Below are 23,752 nucleotides of genomic sequence, written 5' to 3'. Positions count from 1 at the left end.
AGCCAGGCTTGTCTCCATAGAGCCACGCCTGTGCCTGCCGCTCTACCCGCCCCTTCGGCCGCATAGGAAATGAGCCTCATGGACGAGTTAGAAATTGACGTGGGATAGCCAACTGAGAGCTAACCGACTGGGCTAGCTGCTCAGGTAGGTTACCCGAGAGGGAATCTGACAACTCCTTGACCAGATCCCTCTGAAGCCTGGTAAAATGTGCCAAATAATTCAGAGACCTTAAAGTAAAGGCCGCTGAAGTCAGGGTGCGCTCCTCGTACGTGTCCATGCTCCTAGACTCCTTATTAGGAGGATGGACGGACGTTGAAGCCTCTGCCACGTCCTGTTGTGTAGCAGATGCCACCACCATGGCATCTACAGCCACGCCTTTAGTGAGGAACTCCTTCTCGGGGAGCAGACAAAAATTTATTTGGACGAGAAGGGACTGGTTCCACGGTATCTGGATGTTCCACGCCCTTGACAAACTAAATCCAGAAGCTCGTCAAGGGCGGAGACACCCAGGAGGCGGAGGGCTGAGCCCCAAAGGCCTTGAGGAGCACTGACTCATCAGCAGAGGGGGTTTGGATATCCAGCCACCTCGTTGTTTGAGGATCTCTAAGATGTCTGCAAATGAGACATCATCTGAGGACGACTGGGACCCCTCTGCATCATCAAGATCAGTGTCCGATGTAATAGACTCGGGAGTCCACGTGCTTCCTCTTGCACGATCTCTTCCTTGGGGTTCCTCCGAAGACAACTCGAAGAACCCTCAGGAGGAGGGAACCCCAATGGGGTAACCTCAGGCCCAGGGCTCCGCTGACTACGGACAGGGAACTGCCAAAGACCCAGTCTCCACGCCCAGGAAGGTGCCGGTAAAGCCGGAGAGATGGTCAAGAAGACTTGGCCAAGGCACTCCTCATGGCTCTGAAAGCCGGACCCCAGAATCCTGGGAGTGTCCGTCCCTGGAGCCATGATAGCCGACGGAAGTCCCGCAGTCAAGCACCGAGGGGAGGCTCGGAACCGAAAGCATAGGTCCCGAAACATCACCCCCGGGTCCAGCCGAAGAAGTCCGTGTACCAAACTCGGACCCGAAGGCCCGGGTTGGAGTAAGGGTCGGAGCCGACCCTAAGATCTCCACCGGCTCCAACAGCACCTGCTCCGACGGAGCCGAAGCAGTCGGAGGAGGAATGGCAATGGGGTGGGCCAGGGTCATCGGCTCCGAAGCCAACTGGGTCGGAACCGAAACAAATTTTTGGAAGACTGGGGACTGGAACAGTCTTTGGAGCACCCTGTCTATATCAGAATCTGACATCCTCGAAGACCGAGAGGAAACTGAACGGGTTCGAGACGGCCTCTCCAACGGCCCCAAAGGACTAGGGGACCGCTCCGAGGTGACTCGATGACTATCGGCCGAAGGAACACACACACTAGATTCCATCGGTGCCGAGGTGGACTTCGGCCGAGGAGGAAGTGTCTGAGCTGGCGACCCTTGTCGGCTCCGAGACCAGTGGAGCCGGCGAAGGTGACCCGCCTCGATGCCCCAGCCATCAGCTCCGAAGCCAGAGGAGTCGAGACTGGTGGCATCGAGGCAGACCGTTCGCCTCGGCTCCAAGTCCTTGGAGCCGAAGGAGAGGCCTGCCTATGTCTTTGGCGGTCGGATCCGACGGACTGGTCGGAACCGACGCCTTTTCTTTAGCGGAGAAGGAGAGGATGCCAAGGCTTCTTCAAAAGAAGGTTTAATTAACCCCTTAAGAATCAATTTATTTTTCCTCTCCTGGAGGACCCTTGAGGAAAAAGTGTGACACACGCTGCATGACTCCTGTAAGTGTTTAGCACCCAAACAATACACACAGAGCGAGTGATCGTCTGTGATGGACATTTTGAAATTGCATTTGGTGCATTTTTTGAAGCCCGAAGGCCTAGGATTTTGTGACATTATGGCAAAAATCAGTAACTTGACAGAAAAAAATCACCAACCTTCTGTTTACTGACACTACCTAGTACAGTTATCGCTTAGGTAACAAAAAAAACTAAGGGTACTTCGAAACCCTGTAAGTTTTAGGAGGGTTGAAAGACCAGGAAGGCCCTAGATGAAGGAGACCTAACCAAACTCAACCCAATCACACAACAAAGTCTTTGAAAAACTCCAAGCACACACAAAAGAGATAGAATAGCCGTGAAAACAGCTTTTTATGACTAGAACAAGAAATTCCTGACAGAAAAATATAGTAAAATTACTACTTAGCTCAGCCAGCTCGAGACCACGTCTTCGCAGATTAGCGGCAAACGAGATCTGGGGGACTGGTAGTGGTGCATCCTGGGATATAGTAAGCTCAGCCAATAAGAGACTTCGCTCTTTGGCATAAGCGTGCCGAGTCGGAGCCGAGGGATCGGCTCCGAACCCATCAGTCAGAATGTAGGCGAGATAGGATCACATAACATCTACTGTTTAAACAACATCTTAACCAATCCTGGTTCTGCACATGTTCATCACCAGGTTATGACCGTATGATACTCTCCAAATACTCTCCTTAAACAAAATGCTCTCAACCTCTCACTGAAATAACAAACAATTTTTATACATTACTGCTGCCTGTACAATCCACTAAGTTGCTTGTGAACTATCTCTTTAGTTACTTCTACCTCTGTAAAATATTAGACTGCAGAAATATAACTACTGTATGTGCATAAATGCAAATAGAAATGTAACTACTCTGTGTTTAACTGGAACCAAGTATAATGCAATATAAACAAATGGAGCTTTTCTTCCTGGACCTCCACTGAAAATGGGTATTACCCAGTTGGACTTTCCCAGTAAATAAATATAAATAAATAAATACAAAAATAAATAATCCTGGGCCAGTCATTTTAAATCTTCGGTGAATGAGTTATTTTTCTCTTTATTTGTTCTGGTTAAGTGAATGACTTACTCATATTTGTGTCCCATGGGCCCACTTTAGGGCAACCCAGGAGCACTGTCTAAATAAGTGACTTACTCAGAGTCACAAAGTAGGACAATGGAGGCAGAGAGGTTCAAATGCAGAACATCTGACTCCAGGAAGCATCTTATTAAGAGCTTAGTGCCTTAATCCTCTGCATTAACTGCCAGACTTGTATTAAGTACTTTATTTTCTGATAAATAACTAAGGATTAACAGTCAGTCAGAAATACCAGTCATTGGAGTTTCATAGTTCTTGTTATTGAAAATACACGTCGATACAAAAAATATTGTTCTGTTAACCTTTTAAGTGAATTAAAGTAGTCTGCCTCTTATTTGTTTCCAATTTTGCAGAACGGATCTAATTTTGACTCATATTCACGCCTTGTCCCATTAACTTCGCTTTTTTTTCTGGCAAATAACTGAGGATTACTGTCAATCAGTAATGGTAGTCATTAGAGGGTCATAGTACTTCTTGTTCAGAAAACGCATCCTCATGCAACAACTTGAAGAGATCCTGGGGACTAAATGTGATTCAGAATGTTGAGTGCCTTGATAACAGCAAGCAGAGTTTTATGTTTATGTGCTTCTGTCTGTCTTCGTTGTCCCAAATACCTTTCACTTTTCTCATCCCCCTTGACATTGCTCCCCAAGCAAAGTCTGAGGTGTCTGTGGTGACTGATTGCTTCAGAGCAGGAGGAAAAAAATGGAGACCTGATTCAGGGGATATTTGATGTCTCCATTCCAGGCTCTTTCTTTGGCACCAGAAATATTCTTGAATACATATTTTTCCCAACTGGGAAGGGGCACAATTTTGATTAACCCCTGAATACACATGTGATGTAGGACAGGAGAAAAACAGAAGGATTTGGTCTCTGGTGAATGTGGAATAATTCCATAGAATGGAAGAACGTCTGCACACTGCCATCGTAACCTTCCTGAATCAGCCTCAGACCCCATTTGTCAAAACGATCTGTTGCCAAATAAGGAAATAAAAATTCAGACTTTCTGGAAGGTATAAGGGACTTCCATAGTGGGAGAGGGGGACAAGGTCTGTTATACAGTCATTCTGACTTGTTTCACTGTCCTTTGTACTAGGTGAATCCTGCTTTCCTTTTGGAACCTCCCCACCATTGTTTTTTTAAATGTCTGCTTAGCAGCATTTTGTTGAGACTATTTATTTTGTTTCTTGGCAAAATTGGATGACGGAGCAGAAAATCCCTTGGAAAATTTGGAGAAGGACAGCTGAAAAATTAGACAGATTCCCTGAATCAGCTTATCTCTTTCATCAAACTTTTTCATAACATCTGCAGCACAGGGTCCAAATTAAACCTCTGTCCAAAGAGTAATTCAAAATCTCATTTTTGAAATCTTCTGGGAGATTTTCAGAATGCAGCCAGGCAAACAAGCTCAACATAGTACCAGTGGCAACAACCCTTGATGTAGTATCTACAGTCATATACACACTTTAAACAATGAGTAGTGACCTGTGAAACTGAAGAAAAAAATTGACAAAGCACATTTTTCTCACAAGAGGGAACTGCAGATAAAATATTCACCTTACTTTCACAATTTGTCAGAATAAACTTTAATTTATGAGCCTGATAATTCAAAGTTGTAAAAATGAAAGTTGCAGAAGTATATACTTTTTCTCCAAATTTATGATTTACCATCCTTGTCAAAAAGAGAAGAATTCAAATTAACAAAATGCTTGGCAGCAGCTGTATTAACCAAAGCTATAGCTGCTCAGGGATTCACTTTATAATCCCGAAATCCTGAAATACCGAATCTCAGAATTTTGAGACCATAAAGCCGGAAGCTCTAAATACCGAAATCCCAAAAGCGCAAATTTTGAAATCACATATCCTACACTAACCAGACACCACACACATACACAAACACACACAAACATACAAACCTACACTAAAGCAGGGGGGCAAGCCCCCCTGCAACCCCCACACCCCCCCTACTTAAATATACTAACTCCAGGGTCACACTACACAGACAAACACACAAAAACACCACCACACACCTACATTCCCCTTACACACACACACACACACACACACACACACACACACACACACACACACACACACACACACACACACACATACACACATCACAGTCACAACACACACTGACACACACTAAACTCCCTAACCAACACACTTAAACATACATATTTAACTGAACTTCCATTTAAACACCGCAACACCAGAAGTGCTACTTCAACATCTCCGAACGTCAGGATTTTGAAATTCGTGCTTCTGGGGTTTCGGTATTTAGAACTTTTGACTTTATGATCTCGGGATTCTGAAATTCGGTATTTCAGAATTTCGAGATTATAAAGTGTTCCCCTACTCAGGCAGGTCTGGGATAAATCTTGAAAGGCTGAGTAACTTTGTACATTCTGTCTGCTTTCTTAGGTGTAGCAGCATGCTGTGACAAACACATCCTCCACTTGGGGGAATGGGAGGAGGTTTTAGGAATTCCAGTTCTAAGAGTTCATAGTATTTTCAGGGTGACTGAGAAGTTTCAGTAATTTTCCAATGAAAACACTGGTACATTCTGGAAATATTGTCAGAGAAAGAGAATCCCTCACAGAGAGATTCAGATGCCAAGCTCAGTTGTAAGTATTTATTTATTTTATTTATTTTACATTTGTTGACCGGGCTAGTCCAGCTGGATATATGTCCATTTTCAGTGGAGGCCCGGGGAGAAAAAAAAGCAACGATATTACAGATAATTCAACAGAAAAACAAACATACAAAAAAAAATAACAACACATTTCATTTTATATACATTTGATATACATGCAAAACATAGTCAACACATATAATAAAAGTTTAGTAATAAACAAGTTTAGATTCTATTTGCTAGACAGAATATATAATATATATATTTTTTTTTAATCAAAAATCTGAGGAAAAAAATGCATCTGTCCCATTACATTCCTCTATAGATTCATTTTCCAAAATCTCTTGAGGAAAATAAAAATCCCTTTTTCTTTTATCAGAAATCACCATATAAGATGGATTAACCACCTGTACAAGACCCTGAGCCATACCTAATAAACTAATCCTGTCCAGTGGAACTGTACTGGAAAAAATAAATGCTAGTTTTCTATTTTTTTTGACAGGAAAGTTGGGGCAAATAGATTTATTAATGACAGAAGCAGCTTCCCCAGGGATGGGCACAACATTTTGCCTAAGTAGGGGCACCTTCTCTGTCCTGTCTTCAAGACCAACAGAGTGGCTCTTTCTTGCCTACTAGGGGGACCCTAACAACCACAGAGGATGTCGTTAAACCCAGTCCTCAGTGACACTATGGATAACACCTGAGGGCTACTGGGAAAAAGGTATGAGTTGTCTGAGGAACCAGCTTTGGCATCAGCATAGTCACTCACTGTGGCTAAGGTAAATTATTAGCCTGCTGTGGTACCAAAGATTGTTTAGCTATTTTTTTTCTTTTTGTGGCTGGAAGTAGGACTGGTCATGGAACTGGTAGTTTTTTTTTCCATTATGAAGTTTAAAAGGGTGCTTCTTTCCTGGGGATACTAAGCAGCACAAGTAGGTAAAATTTAAAAAACTATTTGAAAGTAATTTTCCTGGTTAAAACAAAGTAAAAAGCACTCAAATACAATTTATCAGCCTCAAAAAACAGTTTAAACATAGTTTGTCATCAGAAGAATGCAGTTTTAGAATGTTTAAACCAACATTTAAACTGTCAGAAAAAAAAGTGCACTCCATTTTAAAAGTGCAGTAAATTTGAGTGACAGTAAATAAAAACATATATACTTAGCTTAAAATATACTTTCTTCAAGAGGAAAGTAAGTTTAAATAATGAGAATAATAAGTGGACATTTTTTTTTTCCAAAAGGGAATTTATCTGCTTAGCAACGGAGCAGCACAAGCCGACCATTAATCCTCAAAAGCCCACAGAGGTGGAAACAAAGCTCTGAAGACTTGGTGATCAAACCCATCTTTTAATCGTCTCAGCTCAAGCTGACTAACAGTTTAGGTGTATGGAAGGTGCCCTGAAGCTTTGGAAGCTGGCCAGCTGTTATATCCTATGCAGAATATAACCCATACAGCATAGACTACTACAGCAGTGATCAATATGAAGAACACTGTGCCATTCTAGTATTTGACTGCTTCCTCTACTAGCCTTCTATACTATTGATGGTCTTCACCTAAAAATTGAGTCCTTGTAGATGATAACCTTTAATTTGATACCCCTATTATTGCTATCATCTGAAAAGCATATAGATTTCCCTACCTGCTCTTCTGTAGGGTTGCAGTCATGCTAGAAAAATAATCCTCCTCATATGGCTCTTATCTGATCAATTAAAGAACACTGTACACTATACTGTAATTTCTCCTATATCATCTGGTTCAATATGAAAAGTTACAAAGACTGGTAACCTGACAGATGGTCTATGTTTGTAACAGTGAGTCTTAGCTGAGTGAAACAGATCAAATGAAAACCACTTTAAGTGAACCTGACTGTAGATCAATGTGTGTGTATACCTTTAAGAAGTTATCCAAGGGCTTGCACAAGTGTATAAATACTGAGCATGTGCAAGCTAGATTGCCATTTTGTATTAAGTCGTTGAGATGTGAGGATGTATGTATGTCAGGTCTGTCTGTTAACTAGTTTGTTTGTACTTTATGATGCTGCTGTCCATCCTGATGTGTTTCTATGTATTAAAGCATCTAAACAAACCCCCTCCTCTGCTTGTCTTGTGTGTTTGAGAAGTATGAGTGACATGGGATCAGAAATGGCATATCCAAGAGGCATGAAGTTGAAGGCAGCTTGGGTAAAACTACTTGAGGTACTTGCTAGGAGCTGAAGGAATATATAGTAGTGAATCATCCTTAAACTGTGCAAAGTTCACAAAACAGCTCAGAAACGAATTTCTGATATTAAAATTTGCCCAGCACTATTTCTTTTTCATATAATATGAAACAGGGCATACAGACCATTCTAAATGATAACTCATAAACTGATATGTACAATATTGATCAAAATATTCAAATTACTATGGAAAATATTTGAAACAAAGTCCAAATTGCATAAAATGAATAAAATAAGGTGAAACGACTGCATTTTCAGAAAGCATGTATTTTTCGTATAAAGCAAAGATATCCAAGTTATCAGAAAAGCATAAAAGTGTTTGCATGTTTGTGCAGTGTTACAGTAAATTTATTTCGCAAAGTACAGTCATTACGGGGCATATTTCTCAGAGTACAGCTATTACAGAGCATATTTCGCTAAGTACAGTATTTTGGAGAGTTTATTGTGCATCTGAATGCTATTACAAGATCACAGAACTGTTTGTTCATACATAATTACAAGCTCCATATTTTCAGTGTGTTTGTGTATACTTTGTGGGCATGGCAGATGGATTTTGAAAACCCAGTGCACTGGTGTTTGACAGTAATATTTCAGAGAACTGGAGAGTGTTTGAGCAAGATAATGACATTTTCATGCAGGCTGCATTATCTGATAAAGATGACCATAAACAGACATTTATTCTGCTTAATTTAGCTGGGTCAGCAGCCACAGAAAGGGAACACTCATTTGTATGCACCTGCTATCTATACCGGAGAGGGGGGGAACCGTCATATTGTTGTAGAGGCTGAGTCAAGGGAGGGTGAATGCTTAAAAAAAGAAGTTATGTACTCACCATAATGTCCCATGTTAGTAGTCCATCTCGCCCTTCATTCTTACATATGGGTTCAGAGCCGATCCTCAGCTTTGACTCGGCCAATTACAAAGCTCAAAGTCTCTTAGTTGGCTCGAGAGAAGGTAGGTATCCCATAGTGCACTAGTAAGAATCCCCAGATCTTGTTTGCTGCTGACTATAAGAGTAGCAACAAAGAAAGGTCTCCACCCTACCAAAGGCAATACTATCCTGTCTCCAAATCCTCCAAGGACAGGGGTAGGTGGGTGGGTTTGTAAGAATGAAGGGCGAGATGGACTACAAGCATGGAACATTATGATGAGTACATAACTTCTTTATGTTCTGTAGTCCTATCTCAACTTCATTCTTACATATGGGACAGCATCCATAGCACCTTTTTCTCAGGTGGCTCATGGAAATATACTCCTAAGAAGTGTGGAACCAAAGGAAGCTCTACCCCTGGAGGTCAGATCCAATTTGTAATGAGTAATAAAGGTATGAGGGGTAGCCCAAGTTGCTGCTGCACAAATACTGTCAATTGGAACTCTGGCTAGGAAAGCAGCAGATGTGGATAGGGATCTTGTGGAATGAGCCTTAATTTTAAACGGAAGGTTCTTTCCATTGGAGGAGTAGATAAAGGAGATACAGTTGGAAATCCAATTAGACAGTGTCACTTTAGAGACTGGCAGACCTATCCTAGTTTCAGAAAAGGACACAAACAATTGGTCTGATTTAAGTTCCTTAGTTCTATGTAGGTAGAACTGTAACTGTCTGTGAACATCAAGTTGATGAAATTTATATTCTGCACTGTTTGAATGATTGGGAAAGAATACAGGCAGTTCGATAGTTTGGTTCAAATTAGCCTGAGAGCAAACATTAGGGATGAAGGAAGGGTTTGTATGAAGGGAAACTCTGTCTTTATGAAAAATCAAATAAGGAGGTTTGACTGACAGGGCTTGCAACTTTAATACCCATCTAGCGGATGGGATAGCTACTAGAAAAATGGTCTTCCAAGACAGAAACTTCAATTCACATGAATGTGCGGATTCAAAAGGTGGGGAAGTAAGTTTGGAGAGAACAAAATTTAGATCCCAAGGAGATACAGGTTCCTGAAAAGGAGGTCTCAGCAAGGTAGTGCCTTAAGGAAGGTTTTACATAATCTGTGAGCCATCAGATTAGGCCCATGTTGTCCCAAATGAAAATTTGATATCGCTGCCTGCTGAACTGTAATTGTAGCAGCAGCTAATCCCTGATGGAAAAAGGGATGGATGCTGAGTAAGGATCTACATTTTTCTCTTTTGCCCAGATAGAAAATCTTCTCCATTTGCTAGTGTATAACTTCCTTGTGGAAGGTTTGTGGGAAGACGTAAGGATATCGGTCACTGCAGGTAAAAAATCATGAAGCCTGACTAGGGATGGAAGAGGAGCAGCCACGCTGTCAAGTTGAGGGTGTGGAGGTAGGGGTAAAGGGAGCCTGACGTGTGTCAAGAGGTCTGGAACTGGGTCCAGAGTCCATGGATTGTCTAGGAGATGAGGACCGAGAAAGGGGAACCAAATCTGACGAGGCCATTAAGGAGTGATCAGAATCATTTTGCTTCCCAAGAACTTTGCTTTCTGGATCACTTTTGATATGAGCGGAAATGGGGGAAATGCATAAAGAAGACCCGGAGGCCAATTGTAAACAAGTGCATCTCTTGGTGACTCCCTCGGAGAAGGGATAAGGGAGAAGTAGCTGCTGCATTTGACATTGATCGGGCTGGCAAAAAGATTGCAGCAAGGCTGTCCCCATTTGCGGAAAATTTATTCTGCTACTTTCTGATTCAGAGACAACTCATGAGGCATCAAGATTGCCCTGCTGAGCTTGTCTGCTATCACATTGGTTGTCCTCAGAATATGCATTGCTACTAGAAAGCGCTGGAAAGATATTGTCCACTGCCAAACACGAAGAGTCTCTCAACAAAGGGGGTAAGATCTGGTTTCTTCTTGTTTGTTTAGATACCATACCACTGACATATTTTCCGATTGGATTGCTATAGTCCCTAGAGGAAGAAAGTCATGGAGTGCTTGCAATGGTAGAAGCACTGCTCTCATCTCTAGGACATTTATATGCAAGTGAGCTTCATGATCTTACCATGTGCCTTGGACATTCCTGCCTAGATAATGCCCCCCCCCCCCAATCTGGGAGGCATCTGTGGTCACAGTAGCAATGGGTTGGCAAGGAAGGAAGGGTGGTCCTGTCGTCAGTTGATCGGGCTGAATCCACCAATGAAGGCCCTTTTTGCAAGATTCCATTATGAGAATATGATGAGACAGAGGCAGTTGCTGAAGAGACCACTGGGAAAAAAGTAGCCATTGAAGAGTTTGCATATGCAATCTGGCAAGTGGAACTAGATTTATGGTAGAAGTCATAGTCCCTAAGAGTTACAGCACTGTCTTGGCCTTGACTTTTTGTTGAGGAAGTAAGCTGTATAACTGCTGTCTGAGATTTTGAATTCTGTCTGCAGGAAGACAAGCCATCATGGTGACTGTGTCTATTTCTGCGCTTATAAAAGTTACAAATTGAGAGGGCAACAAGGCAGACTTTTCCCAATTTATCATAATTCCTAGCTGGGTACAGAGCTGGATAGTTGAATCCCTGACTTGTAGGAGTAAGTGCCTAGTGGTGGTGGTCAGGAGTCAGTCGTCCAGGTACGGAAACACTTGGAATCCACGACATCTCACGTGAGCTGTCACTACCACCATGGATTTGGTGAACACCCTGGGGGCTGTGGTGAGACCAAGGGGCAGAGCACGAAATTGGTAATGACTGGCTCCCAGCTGGAAGCGTAGGTGATTCCTCTATGCTCTGTCCACTTTGATTTGGTAGTACGCGTCTTGGAGGTCTATGGAGCACATTCAATTGTCTTTCCCTAATAGGAGGAGTATAGACTGCAGGGTTACCATTCGGAACTTGGACTTCTTTACTGATTCATTTAGTTTGTTGAGGTCGAAAATGGGCCTCCAGTCCCCTGTTCGTTTTGGCACTAAAAGAATCTGGAGTAAGTTCCAAATCCTATCTGGTCTGCAGGGACAGTTTGGATGACCTCTCTTTGAAAGCAACTTTTGAACTTCTATAGTTGCTTGATCCCTGTGATTGGGTGGAACATCTGGGATCTTCTTGGGGGTGTGGGGTGGAAGAAAGAAGGTTATGGAGTATTCTCTGGTGATTATTCTTTGTACCCACTTGTCTTGGGTGATGTTGAGCCAGGCTTCTGGATACAAAGATAAGCGACCCCCAACTAGCTCCAGAGAAGTGCAGCCGGGCCCCACATCAGGAGTGCTGATAGGGACGGCCACCCTGGTTTTGTGGACCCCCACCCCCATCTCTGGGGTGACATCTTCCATTAGCTCCTCCTCCCCTGCCTCTGAAGAAGGAATCACCTTGTGCATCCGGGAAAAAACCTCTGGTATTTATTGAACCACATTTTCCTGCCTCTGTGACCCTTGGGATATGGTCTAGAAGGGATGGTAAAATGTACTCCCACGGCAGAGAGAGTTTTCTCTTCCTGTTTGCACCTGGCGAGTGTATCTTTTACCTTTGGTCCAAACAAAGAGGAACCATTAAAGGGGGTGTTGTAAAAGTAAATTTGAAGGGCTCCACAAAATTGCATAAGCGCATCCAGGAGTGTCCCCTAAGGGAAACCCCTGAACCCACTGCCCTGTTCGATCTATCTGCTGCATAGGAGATCAACCTCATGGAGGAGTTAACAATGGGGTTTAAGGTGGACAACTGAGCCATAACTTTCTTAGGGACACCTTCAGTTGATGTACCTTGGAGAGTATCTCCTAGCTCCTTTAGGAGATCTCTTTGAAGCCTAGTAAAATGTGTGATGTAATTCAGTGATCTGAGTGTAAAAGCTGCTGAAGAGAAGATATACTTCCCGTATCTATCCATCACTCAGGACTCCTTGTTCCGTGGATGGACAGATGTAGAAGTCTCCGCTAGTTCCTTCTTTGTGGCTGCCGCCACCACCATGGCATCTACAGGCACACCTTTGCTCAAGAACTCTTTCTCTTTGGGGGCTGAGAGAAATTTGTTGGGTCTTCTGGGAACTGGTTCCATGGCATCAGGAGTTTCGACTAACTAGGTCCAGGAGTTCATCAAAAGGTGGAGACACCCAAGAGGCTGAAGGTTGAGACATGAAAGCCTTCAGGTACACTGACTCCTCATCAGAAGGGGTAACAGTGGGCCAGCTGCCTCTCTGCTTCAGGATCTCTAAGATATCTACAAAGGAGATATCATCAGAGGATGATGTAGGGGACCCTTCTGACTCCTCGAGGTTACTGTCTGAGGTGATGGACTCATCCGGAGATCTACATGCTTCCTCTTGCATGTCCTCTTCTGAGGGGGCTCCTCAGAAGGGTATTCTGGGGAGGCCTTGGAAGACTGGGGGCCACCCAATGGGGGCTCCCGAGGCTGCGGGTCTCTGCTGTTGAGAGAGAGATGGTGCTGAGACAGAGGTCGGTGCTTGAGGGGGAAGAGTATTGGTACCCTTGTGCAGAGCTGATGACTGGGACAGCATGCTCCTCATCATCTCAAATGCAGATCTTTCTGGTTATGAAGACAGCCCCAGTTCCAAGGAAAAGGAGGTAGCCCTCAGCTCCAAAGTGATAGGCTCCAAGATGGATGTAGCGTCCAAGCTCAACCTAGCTGACACATCGAGAGGTAGGCTCGGCACTAAAGAGGTTCGGGTCTAAGCGTCCCTGTCAGGGCCGACTGGTGAGCTTCGGCTCCTAGACACCAAGGACAGCGTCAAAGGTGTCGGAGTGGAACTTGGCTCCGAGACAGCCACAAGGGGAGCTGGAACTGAGGGTTCCACAACAAGCAGCACTGAAATCTCCAGCTCTGAAGGACCAACACGGCTTGGTGGAGGAACCACAACAGGGAGAATGGTCTTAGATGGCTCCAGAACTGACTGGGTCAGAGCCAGCAACAATTTGGGTAAAGCAGATGACTTCAAAAGTCTAAGCACTACTCTCGCTACATCCTCTTCCGAAAGGCTCTTGGAGGATCTGGATGACAGGGTAGGCGACCTAGATCTTTGTAAAATGGGAGATCGTAAAGTTGGGGAGACTGGCAGTAGCTCTCTGGATCGGCTCTGATGCAATTTCTCAGTAGTCAGCTCTGAAAGTCTTGAGGCCGACACTGCAATGTCAACATCGATAACCTCAACTGGCTCCGAGGACAGTGGAGCCGAAGAGGTAGAAGGCTTATCCACTTTTTAACTTTTCTGAGGAGGTTCAAACAAAATAGTTGGTGCAGGAGAATGTCTCTTGGCTGACTTGACCTTCTCTTTCTTTGAGCAGTGAGACTTAGAGGATGAAAAAGAGCTGGCTAAATCCTCCTCGAAGGAAGGCTTAAGGAGACCTTTTAGTATTAATTTGTTCTTCCTTTCTTGTAGAACTCTGGAGCTGAAGGAGTAACAGAAAGAACAAGTTTCCTGTAGGTGAATGGCTCCGAGGCAGTAAACGCAATTACTATGCCCATCAGTGATCAACATTTTTGGGAGCACTTAAGGTACTTTTTAAAACCCAAAGGTTTATGATCTTTGGATTCCTTTGACATGTCTTAGTACAATGGAAGTTCTATAAGACTGAACTGAGAATACAAGGTCCTCTAACTTAACTGGACCTCACTCTTTAAGAAAAGCTACACACAAAAATACAACCAAGGACAAGGTCCTCTAACTTAAATGGGCCTAGCCCCGCTAAACTAACTCACACACAGAGGAGTAAACAACAGAGGACTAGGTCCTCTAACTTAAAAGGACCTAACTGCGGAAACAGGAAAGACGCTAAGTCAGAAAATACCACAAAGAGTAAATTTTTAAACAGCAGGCAAAAAACTAGTCAATAGTAGTAAATGACACTGCACAAAATATACTATACTATTGAAAACTAGGAAAAAACAAGATCCTAACCTAAACGCGGACCTACGCTAATAGGAACTATGTCAAAAAACTAGCACAGAAGGATACCACTCAGAGAACAAAAAAACGGGCCTAGAACGGCCAACAAGTTCTCAACAATAACTACATAAATTTAGCAAAACACACTACTATTTACTATCTATGAAAAAACTATTACTAAGACTAAGTAAACTAAGCTATCTCATGTGAAGAAATATCAATAAAACTACAATAATGAAGAAAAATATGCAACTTAGCCATGGCCAAGCAAGAAGCACTTCTGAACTCGTAGACGTGACAAATGAGATCTGGAGATTCTTACTAGTGCACTATGGGATACCTATATTGCCACGAGCCAACTAAGAGACTTTGAGCTTTGTAATCAGCTGAGTCGGAGCCTAGGATTGGCTTCGAACCCATATGTAAGAATGAAGGCAAGATAGGACTACAGAACATTGTAAATTTAGAGAAATGTGTAACCCCCAGACAGATTTTACAATGGAAAGGCACTTATTTTAAAAAAGAGATCAAAAACCTGGCAAAACTTTTGCAGCATATATAACTGACCTGAGAAATAAAGATAAAACGTGTAGATTTGGTGATTTAAGGAATGAGTTGACAAAGGACACACTTGTGTGTGGTACAAAAGATGATGCTGTGTGAAAGATTTTGTTTTGTGATAGTGATTTAACTTTGAATAAGCCCATTGAGATTTGTCAGATATATGAGCTCACACAAAAGCACACAAATATGCTTAGCAATGAGAACAACTCTGCAAGGCACAGTGATAAAGCTCATGTTGATAGTATGCAGCACGTTATTAAAAGACACAGGCCCAAGCACATGGCAGTAACTATAACCTCTACAGCACTCACTGGTAAACCCCAGAGCTTTCTCGCAAATTCCAGAGTTTGCACAGTCTTAGTGAATCACAAGGGTGAGTCAGCAAGCTCAAAGCATGGGCCTCAACCTAGTTTCATTGGCAACTGTCGTTACCTGTGGTGGTAGCCATGAATCTAAAAGGGAAAAATGCTTAGCTTTTGGTCAGCAATACCACAAATGCAATAAATGGAATCATTTCAAAAGATTTTGTAAATCAAAAGGCCCACATTCTTTCATTAAAAGGGAACATTTTAAGAAACAAGTTGATCAATTAGAGAGCTGCAATCCAACTCTATATGTGAATGGTGTGTCAGTGCTTCGTGAAACAGTTAATGCAGTAAATTTAAGGGCAAAGAGTGAAGTATTTTGCACTGTTTGGATAAATGGCAAACCCATAGAGCTCAAAGTTGACACAGGTTCCAAGTGCAATGTTATGTCAGTAGAAGCATTTGCGAGTGTGTGTCATGGAGAAAGGTTTCATTTGGTAAGGTGTGCAAAGCTTGTTGCTTATCAAAGTGAAGAAATTCAAACCGAAGGCTCAGTAGTGCTTTCATGTTACTCTGCTGGAAGAAGCTACAACTTGTTATTTTATGTGGACAAGAGGCACATCCAGTCATTACTAGGGCTCAGAAACAGTTTGAAAATGCTTTCATTTAATAAGGAAGTCCACCAAGTTAGCTTAAAAGACCCCTACTCTAATTTCGCCCAGTACATTTTTTCTAATGCAGTGTGCCCAGATCGAGAAAAAGCTTTTGGCAATTACGTTTGCATGTTCGAAGTTCCATGATTATGTTTATGGTAGATCTATCCAGACTGAAACAGACCACCAACCTCTAGTCACTATCTTGAGAAAACCTATGCATTCACCTCTAGCCTGACTGCAACGTATGATGCTGAGATTGCAAAAGTATAATTTCAATCCTGTCTACAAGAAAGCCAAACTTCTTTATCATGCTGGTACATTATCCAGATCACCCCAAAACAACACAGAACAGCAGGAGAACGAGAACCTTGATTTTGAAGTTATGTAAATGAGAAATTTTTCTTCCACATATTTTGATGAGTTGAGAGATCACACAGCCATAGATCCAGTTTTACAGAGGCTCATCCACTTTATCAGTCAAGGTTGGCCATCAAAGCAATCTAGTTTACCTCAGGAAGTGCAATCTTATTTTCCATACAGAGATGACATTTTGTCTGACAAACGTATCATTATGGAAGGTCCAAAAGTAATTATTCCAAAGTCTTTGCAACCAGAGTGCATTACTATCTTGCATCGTGGTCACCCAGGAACTGAATCTACCAAAAGAAGGGCGAGAGAATTACTATTTTGGCCTTCTGTGTCACAAGACATTGAGAGAGCACTTTCATCTTGTTCAGTGTGTAATAGTACAAAATCACATCAAGAAAACTTACCACTTCAGCTGAACCAGATTCCTGACCTACCTTCGTCAACAGTAGCTCTGATATTTTCGAGTGGAATGGTCAACATTATTTGGTGTTAGTAGACTCTTACTCCAACTGGTTCGAGATTGACCAACTTCCCAATCTAGCATCCAGTACTGTCATCACTAAGATGAATTGTTATTTCGCAGTCCATGGTAGCCCACACAAAGTTATTTCTGACAATGACATGCAGTTCACAAGCCAACAGTTCAAAAGATTTGCTGAAGAATAGGGCTTTACTCATGTTACAAATAGCCCAGAGTACCTACAGTCAAATGGTTTGGCAGAACATGCAGTTCAAAGTGCAAAATAGTTACTTGAGAAGTCAAAACGAGACAATAGTGATGTTTTCCTGAATCTCTTGAATCTCAGAAATGTTCCTCGTGATAAACATCTTGGTTCACCTGCTCAGACTTCTGTCGAGACAAAGCAGAACCACATTACTAATCGGTAGTCAGTTGTTGGTTCCATGTGTCAAGAACAACAGCTCAGTGAAAGCCAATCTGTTGAAGAAGTTCTTAACCCAGATGTCCTACTATGATAAAACCAACAAAGTGCTCAATCCATTATGAGAGGGAGAAGTGGTAAGGATGCAAACATCCAAAGGTTATGATTGGATTAGTGTCATGAAGAATATTTGCCCAGAACAGAGATCACACATTATGGAATCACAAGGAGCAATTATTAGGTGGAATCAGAAGCATTTGAGACCAGTATCTGAGCCTATGCCACAGCACATAGCCTGTGAGAAAGACTCTTTATCTCAGAGTGAGTTGTCGGGTGTTCTAATTCCAGAGGAAGTTCCAGAGGACATTCCCATTCCTGTGATGAATCCAGAAGGTTTTGACACAAGCTGCGGACCACAGACTGTCCCTGTTGCTAAGTTTGGTCCAGATTGTTATGTTATGAGATATGGTCGCATCTCTAAACCCTGTAGCAGATATGAAGAAACTTGGACATGAACATTGTGCTTTGTTTCTCATGTATATAGTAATGCATGTTTAACTCTGATATTGTTTATACAAAGGGCAATTTTTTTAAGAGGGAGAATGTAGCTCAATGTGTGTATATACCTTTAAGAACTAGAAGTTATCCAAGGGCTTGCACAAGTGTATAAATACTCAGCAAGTGCAAGCTAGACTGACATTTTGTTGTAAGCCGTTGAGATGTAAGCCTGTATGTGTGTAAGGTCTGTTAACTAGTTTGTTCACTTTATGATGCTGCTGTCCATCCTGATGTGTTTCTATGTACTAAAGCATCTAAATGACTCCCTCCTCCTCCTGTTTGTCTTATGTGTTAGAGAAGGATGAGCGACACTGACTTCGCCCTTTCTGTGCTGTTGTTTGACCATAGGGTTAGAATATATAATTTAGGAGATGTGAGGGAATTTACTTCCATAACAGGGTACAGGAAGACTCATTCCTTACAAAATATTTTTGTTTTTGTTTGCTGTAGGTGACCTTCAGGGGAACGTTTTTGTATGATTTGGATTTACTATTATTGACAAATCAACCTCAGTCACAAAAATAGCTCACAAAGGGAACTGTAGGGCCTAAATGTTTGCTTTATATCAAATGACCTCATTGGTCAGGTCTGACCATAAGCAAATCACCCTTGACATCCACATCCCACCTCCACCCCCCAGTAAGGAAACCTCCTTAAAAAACTTCTCCAAAGCCAACTTCATGCTACTGAAGTCAGAAGTGACAAACTTCATGATACCCACACAGACGGGATCTGGAAGTTCGATTGCAGAATCCTACACTAAGGCACTGTACGAGCACATCCACTCACGCATGAATCGCGCCATCCCAAATAGACATAAAGATGCTCTTCTCCAAAACAAGGAAGCTAATCTGGTGGTCCCCTGCTATAAATAAACTATACAACAGAAGGAAGAAACTGTTGCAGAAAAGAGGCAAATCCCAGGATGCAAAAAACTCCCTCACCAGCCTCAGTAAGAAGCTGAGATCCCTCATAAAATCCTCAAAAGCTAGTTATGAAAATAAAATTGCCAAAGATTCCAAAGACAACCACAAGGCATTTTATATTTATGTCAAGAATCTAAATGGCAATGCTCAGATCTGCTCTGAGCTACAACAGAATGGCATTAAATATACTGATCCCAAGGATATTGCCAATATCTTGGCAGATTGATTTAGTGTCAACTTCACCCCCTCTCACCCCCTAAAGGGCCCATCTCAATACCAAAAGATTGCCAAATTCTGGTAATCACAGCCACACAGGTAGAAACCACAGTCTCCAAAGCTAAGAATACAGCATCCATGGGACCAGATGACATCCCAGGCTGTGGACTACATGAACTACAAAATGAACTGGCACCTCACCTAAGTGTCATGTTTACTCATAGCCTCACCTCAGGCTTTATGCCCACTAAGTGGCGCACAGCTACAGTTATCCCGCTCCACAAGGGAGGATCCGCCTTGGATCCTGGGAACTACAGTCCCATCAGTCTGACAAGCCTGATCTGCAAGGGCATGGAACGCATTATAATGAAACTTATAAACAAAGACATTGGCAACCTTCAAACACTGGACCCTACCCAGTTTGGGTTTGTGAAATGCCGATCCTGTCTCCTAAATCTGATTGACTTCTTCGAATCAGTCTCCAGAGCTGTGGACGTGGGTAAGGCAGTCCACACAGCCTATCTGGACCTTGCCAAGGCCTTCAACACCATCCCCCACTCTGGAATCATAGATAAACTTACTAATCTGGGCATAAATCTTTACATCACTCGATGGGTTACCAACTGGCTTACTGACAGAACCCACACAGTAAAAGTAGCCGACTTCAAATCCAGCTCCAGACAAGTGACAAGTGGAGTACCTCAGGGTTCAGTCCTGGGACCACTCTTGCCTGGCATCTACTTTTCTGAAGTACAGGCCAACACTAAGGGACTCTGGCTAACAAAGTTCGCAGATGACTGCAAACTGGTAGCCATTATTGAATCCCCAAATGATGTGGATATTCTACAAAAAGGCCTTACAGAAACAGATGCCTGGTGCCAGAGCCATGGGCTCAAGCTTAATGCCAAGAAATGTATAGTTATCCCCTTTGGAAAAAAATGTGTACCCATGAATTACCACATAGGTGGCAGGACACTAAACACTGAAAGTGTGAGGAGAGACTTAGGGACACCGGTGGACAGTGGTCTATCTTTCGATAACCACATCACCACAACAGTCAGGAAATCCTTCTATGTGGCACACCTCATCACTAAGGGCTTTTCATCCAGAAAAAAGGAGGTCATTGTCCCACTGTACTCATCCCTCATTAGACCCATTATAGAGTATAATGCCCAGTTTGGTATGTACCGCACAAGACATCTGCAACAGCTGGAAAGGCCACAGAAATACCTCACTAAAAGAATCACAGGCCTAAAGCAGATGCCATATGCTGACCATCTAAAAAAACTCCAGCTATACTCTGTGGCATATCATCTACTCAGAGGCGATCTCTGCTTAACATACAAGGCCATATCAAACCCTGAGCTGCTGGACATGCTCCACTTAAAGAAATCCCAATCCCCACATGCTCCAGGGATCTAAACCTTGTCATCACAATGAACAAAACATGCTGGAGGGATAGGTTCCTGACCCAGAGACTCCCCATACTCTGGAATAGACTGCCCATACATGTCAAGCAGAGCGCCTCATTGGCCCTCTTCAAAAGGAACCCATGATGATTGGATGGGAGATAGGAAATTCACCCCGGGGATCATGTCAGTCACCCTGCTAGACTGGGGTCCAGAGAAGTAAATATTGTGGGAAGAAATATCCAGGGAATTGTTATGGCCAGGCTTGCATAGGCCCTAGGGTCGATAGCTTAGTACCAACCTATGACTATATCATTTCTCTCTCTTTTCTCTGTCTTGTCCCCTTCTTATAGACCTGTGCCTGATATACATAGCATTAAAGGACTCTACTATATGAAACCCTTTTGTAAAATAATCCCAAGGGGACATAAATATGACAAAACACTTAAACTCAATTAAAATGACTATCAAATCTACAGTGAAGTATAACAACTTTATATCTCAAAAGGTTTTGTGGCTATGGAATAAACTCTCCACTCAATTAAACTCAGTTCACCAATTCATACCTTCAACAATGACTGGGATGACTACACACTGGCACCAGTAAGTTCCAACACGAGATTCAGGGCATCAAGCTCCTGGACATCCAGTAGACCATTATCTTGTTCACCAGACCTATAAACCTATGAACCTATAATTCTACATATCAAATGTGTCAGTAGGGAAAGGTCAGACTTTGATTTTGAAGTTTACATAAGCATTATAAACCATATGACTGCTCATAAACACCTCAAATGGAATAAAACTTTTCTTTATGTATAATTTTGAATCATAAACTCTACAATAGAGATGTGTAATGCATTCACTTTGTTAGATCAATAACAACTGCACCCACTTCATTATATCAGTAACTTGTTATTACCTTAACAGAGTTCTGAAGAACAGTGACAGGGAATGTTTTGCTTGGCATAGAGCTTAGGAAAAGTCGAAAGTCCTGATGAAGAGCTGCATCTGTACAAAAGAAAAAAGTGTCGATCAGCATAACAGTCAGTTTAAGAAAGCAAAATTTAAAAAATAATCCCTGTACTAGGCAGTTAGGAAAACCTCAACTATCAGCTGAGACAACAAGAACTAAATTAAAGCAGGTCAGCACTTACATATCCTATTCAAACTGTCCATTCATTTGTCAAAGTAATAAACAAAAAGTGAAAGTAATAGTGCACAGTCCAAAAGAAAAAGTGTTCAAGAATCAGTCAATAGAAAAATATGTTTTTCAAGATAAACATGACAGTTGCTGCTTTTCTATCTTAGTATGACAAAAAACATTGCCTGGGCTCTACAAATATGCTGTTTTCTATTGGAATGTTTCAGAAATTTAAAAGAAAATAAAAGTCAGTGCAGTACAATATGTAGGTAATATTTAAATACGATTTTTTTGAATTATTTAGTCTATATGACAATTAAAACATTATCCATCCAATGATATTTGCATTTGACTCCTGCTCTAACACCAAGAGCAGTGGAAACCATCCATAGAGAGTACTAGGCAAGTAGAAAACAGAGGTAGATCACCAGGCCTTTTTTCCACAACACACATATGATTATTCACACAGTTGACAAGAATTTATAGTTGACAGTCCACCTACTACACATCTTTGAGAGTTAAGAAAAATCAGTGCACAAACAGCAAATTCACACGAACACAGAAAAGACATACAGACATCAAACAGAAGGCACCCCAGCTGAAACCTAAACCACAGAACTTCTTGCTGCAAGGCAACAGTGCTATTCAGTGTACCATCATGCCAACCTAAAATGGTACAGCTTTTTGAAATTGGTAAACCCAATATTAATTTACTATTAAAACCAACTAACTATAACAGAAGTTATATAAGATATTATGTAAGAGTCAGTGTTGTCAGTGAGTGAGAATATTAAAGATATCCATTGCATTCTACTATCCTCACACCAATAAGAGTAAAAGATTAATTTGTACAAAATATATCTCTAGTACATATTAGAAGTTATTATAGAAAATACCCTTGTTATTATTCATTAAAGACAGAAAAGATGGCCTCAAATATTTCCCAAATTAATGTATATCCACAGTTAAATAATAAACAATACCTTCCAATAAAGTGAGAAAAACATAAAGATTCAAAATGACTGAAAATTAGTCTAAGTCTTAGTGTTTATTTTGTAAAGAGAAATAATCTCAGAGCTATAGTGACTTATTCTGGTGCCTGTACAGATCGCTGAATGAGGGTAAAAAAAAAGTCCTCTCATATGAGAGATAGGAAAAAAACACTCTTTCATATTTGAAAAATGTGGCAAACTGCTTGCTACGTCTCATAACATACAAGATGCATAAAAACACTTCAGCCCGGACCACAAATGCACTACTGGCATTCATTTCTCAATGCAGTTGGTGCACTGTTGACAGATCAACATCTCCGGATCTCCCTAACACCTTGTGCCCAGGGCAGTTCCCCTCCCTCACCCCACACTAGCTATAGTCTTGTGCTGCCACACAGACAGCATCCACTACAGAATTGTACCTGAGAAACCTGACAGCATTGAAAGTTTTAATATATTTCACACTGCTATGTGCACACACATATACAAATGTAGCAGAGAGAAGTTTCTAATGACTTTTTAGCAGCTGATTAATGAGAGGTGCAATGCTCATTAGTCTGCTATGTGGCAACAAAATGTATACTACAATTTTCAGAGCTGCAAAACACTTCGCACTTCCACACATTTTTCCTTTGTAAGTTATGAAGTTTAACGAATTATGATTATATTTCTCCAGTCATAAAAAATATATTCTGTGCCCTCAAGACAGATGTGAAGATTCACCTCAACAATGAAGTCCACAAGGTGAATTTACAACATCCATTTCTTGAATACTTAATTGGGTATGATCGTAGCCCTAACCATGGTAATTTCCTACTGTGCAAGAAATACTTTCTTAGGACATATAAAATTATCTAAACTAATCTCTATACTATTATAACCCTCATGAATGACAGCTCTAACATTATCTTTAGACAAGTGTTCTGCAAATGTACAGACTGTCACATCATCCATAAGTAAGAGGGATTTTGGATTCCATGTGTAATTATTAAGACTTTTAATAAAACAGAGAGCTAAATTAAGCACCACAGAAACCTTGCAACTAATTGTCAAATTATATTAATTATCTTTGGGCTTTAAAAAGATTGCATTTGGATCAATAATTAAGGATAAAAGGACTTCAAAGATGGCTGCACACTGATCAACAGCTTAAGCTTATCTCTCCCAGT

The 23,752-nt window shown here is 41.7% G+C and overlaps 1 protein-coding gene across 1 annotated transcript in view; it reads right to left on the bottom strand.

Annotated features, from left to right (window-relative positions):
- Nucleotides 1–23,752, bottom strand: part of DNAH6 (dynein axonemal heavy chain 6) — a 5,071,261-nt gene that overhangs the window by 663,141 nt on the left and 4,384,368 nt on the right. Inside the window, exon 67 of the mRNA XM_044059309.1 lies at nt 21,370–21,458. Coding sequence (XP_043915244.1) covers nt 21,370–21,458 — 89 coding nt within the window. The remainder of the gene's footprint in view (nt 1–21,369; nt 21,459–23,752) is intronic.

The sequence above is a fragment of the Protopterus annectens genome, chromosome 17.part0 (genome assembly GCF_019279795.1).
Source record: "Protopterus annectens isolate FY-2018-M chromosome 17.part0, PAN1.0, whole genome shotgun sequence".
NCBI classification, from domain to species: domain Eukaryota; kingdom Metazoa; phylum Chordata; order Ceratodontiformes; family Protopteridae; genus Protopterus; species Protopterus annectens.
Note: the sequence above shows the minus strand (reverse complement) of the source record. Positions and strands in the feature narration are given on the sequence as shown.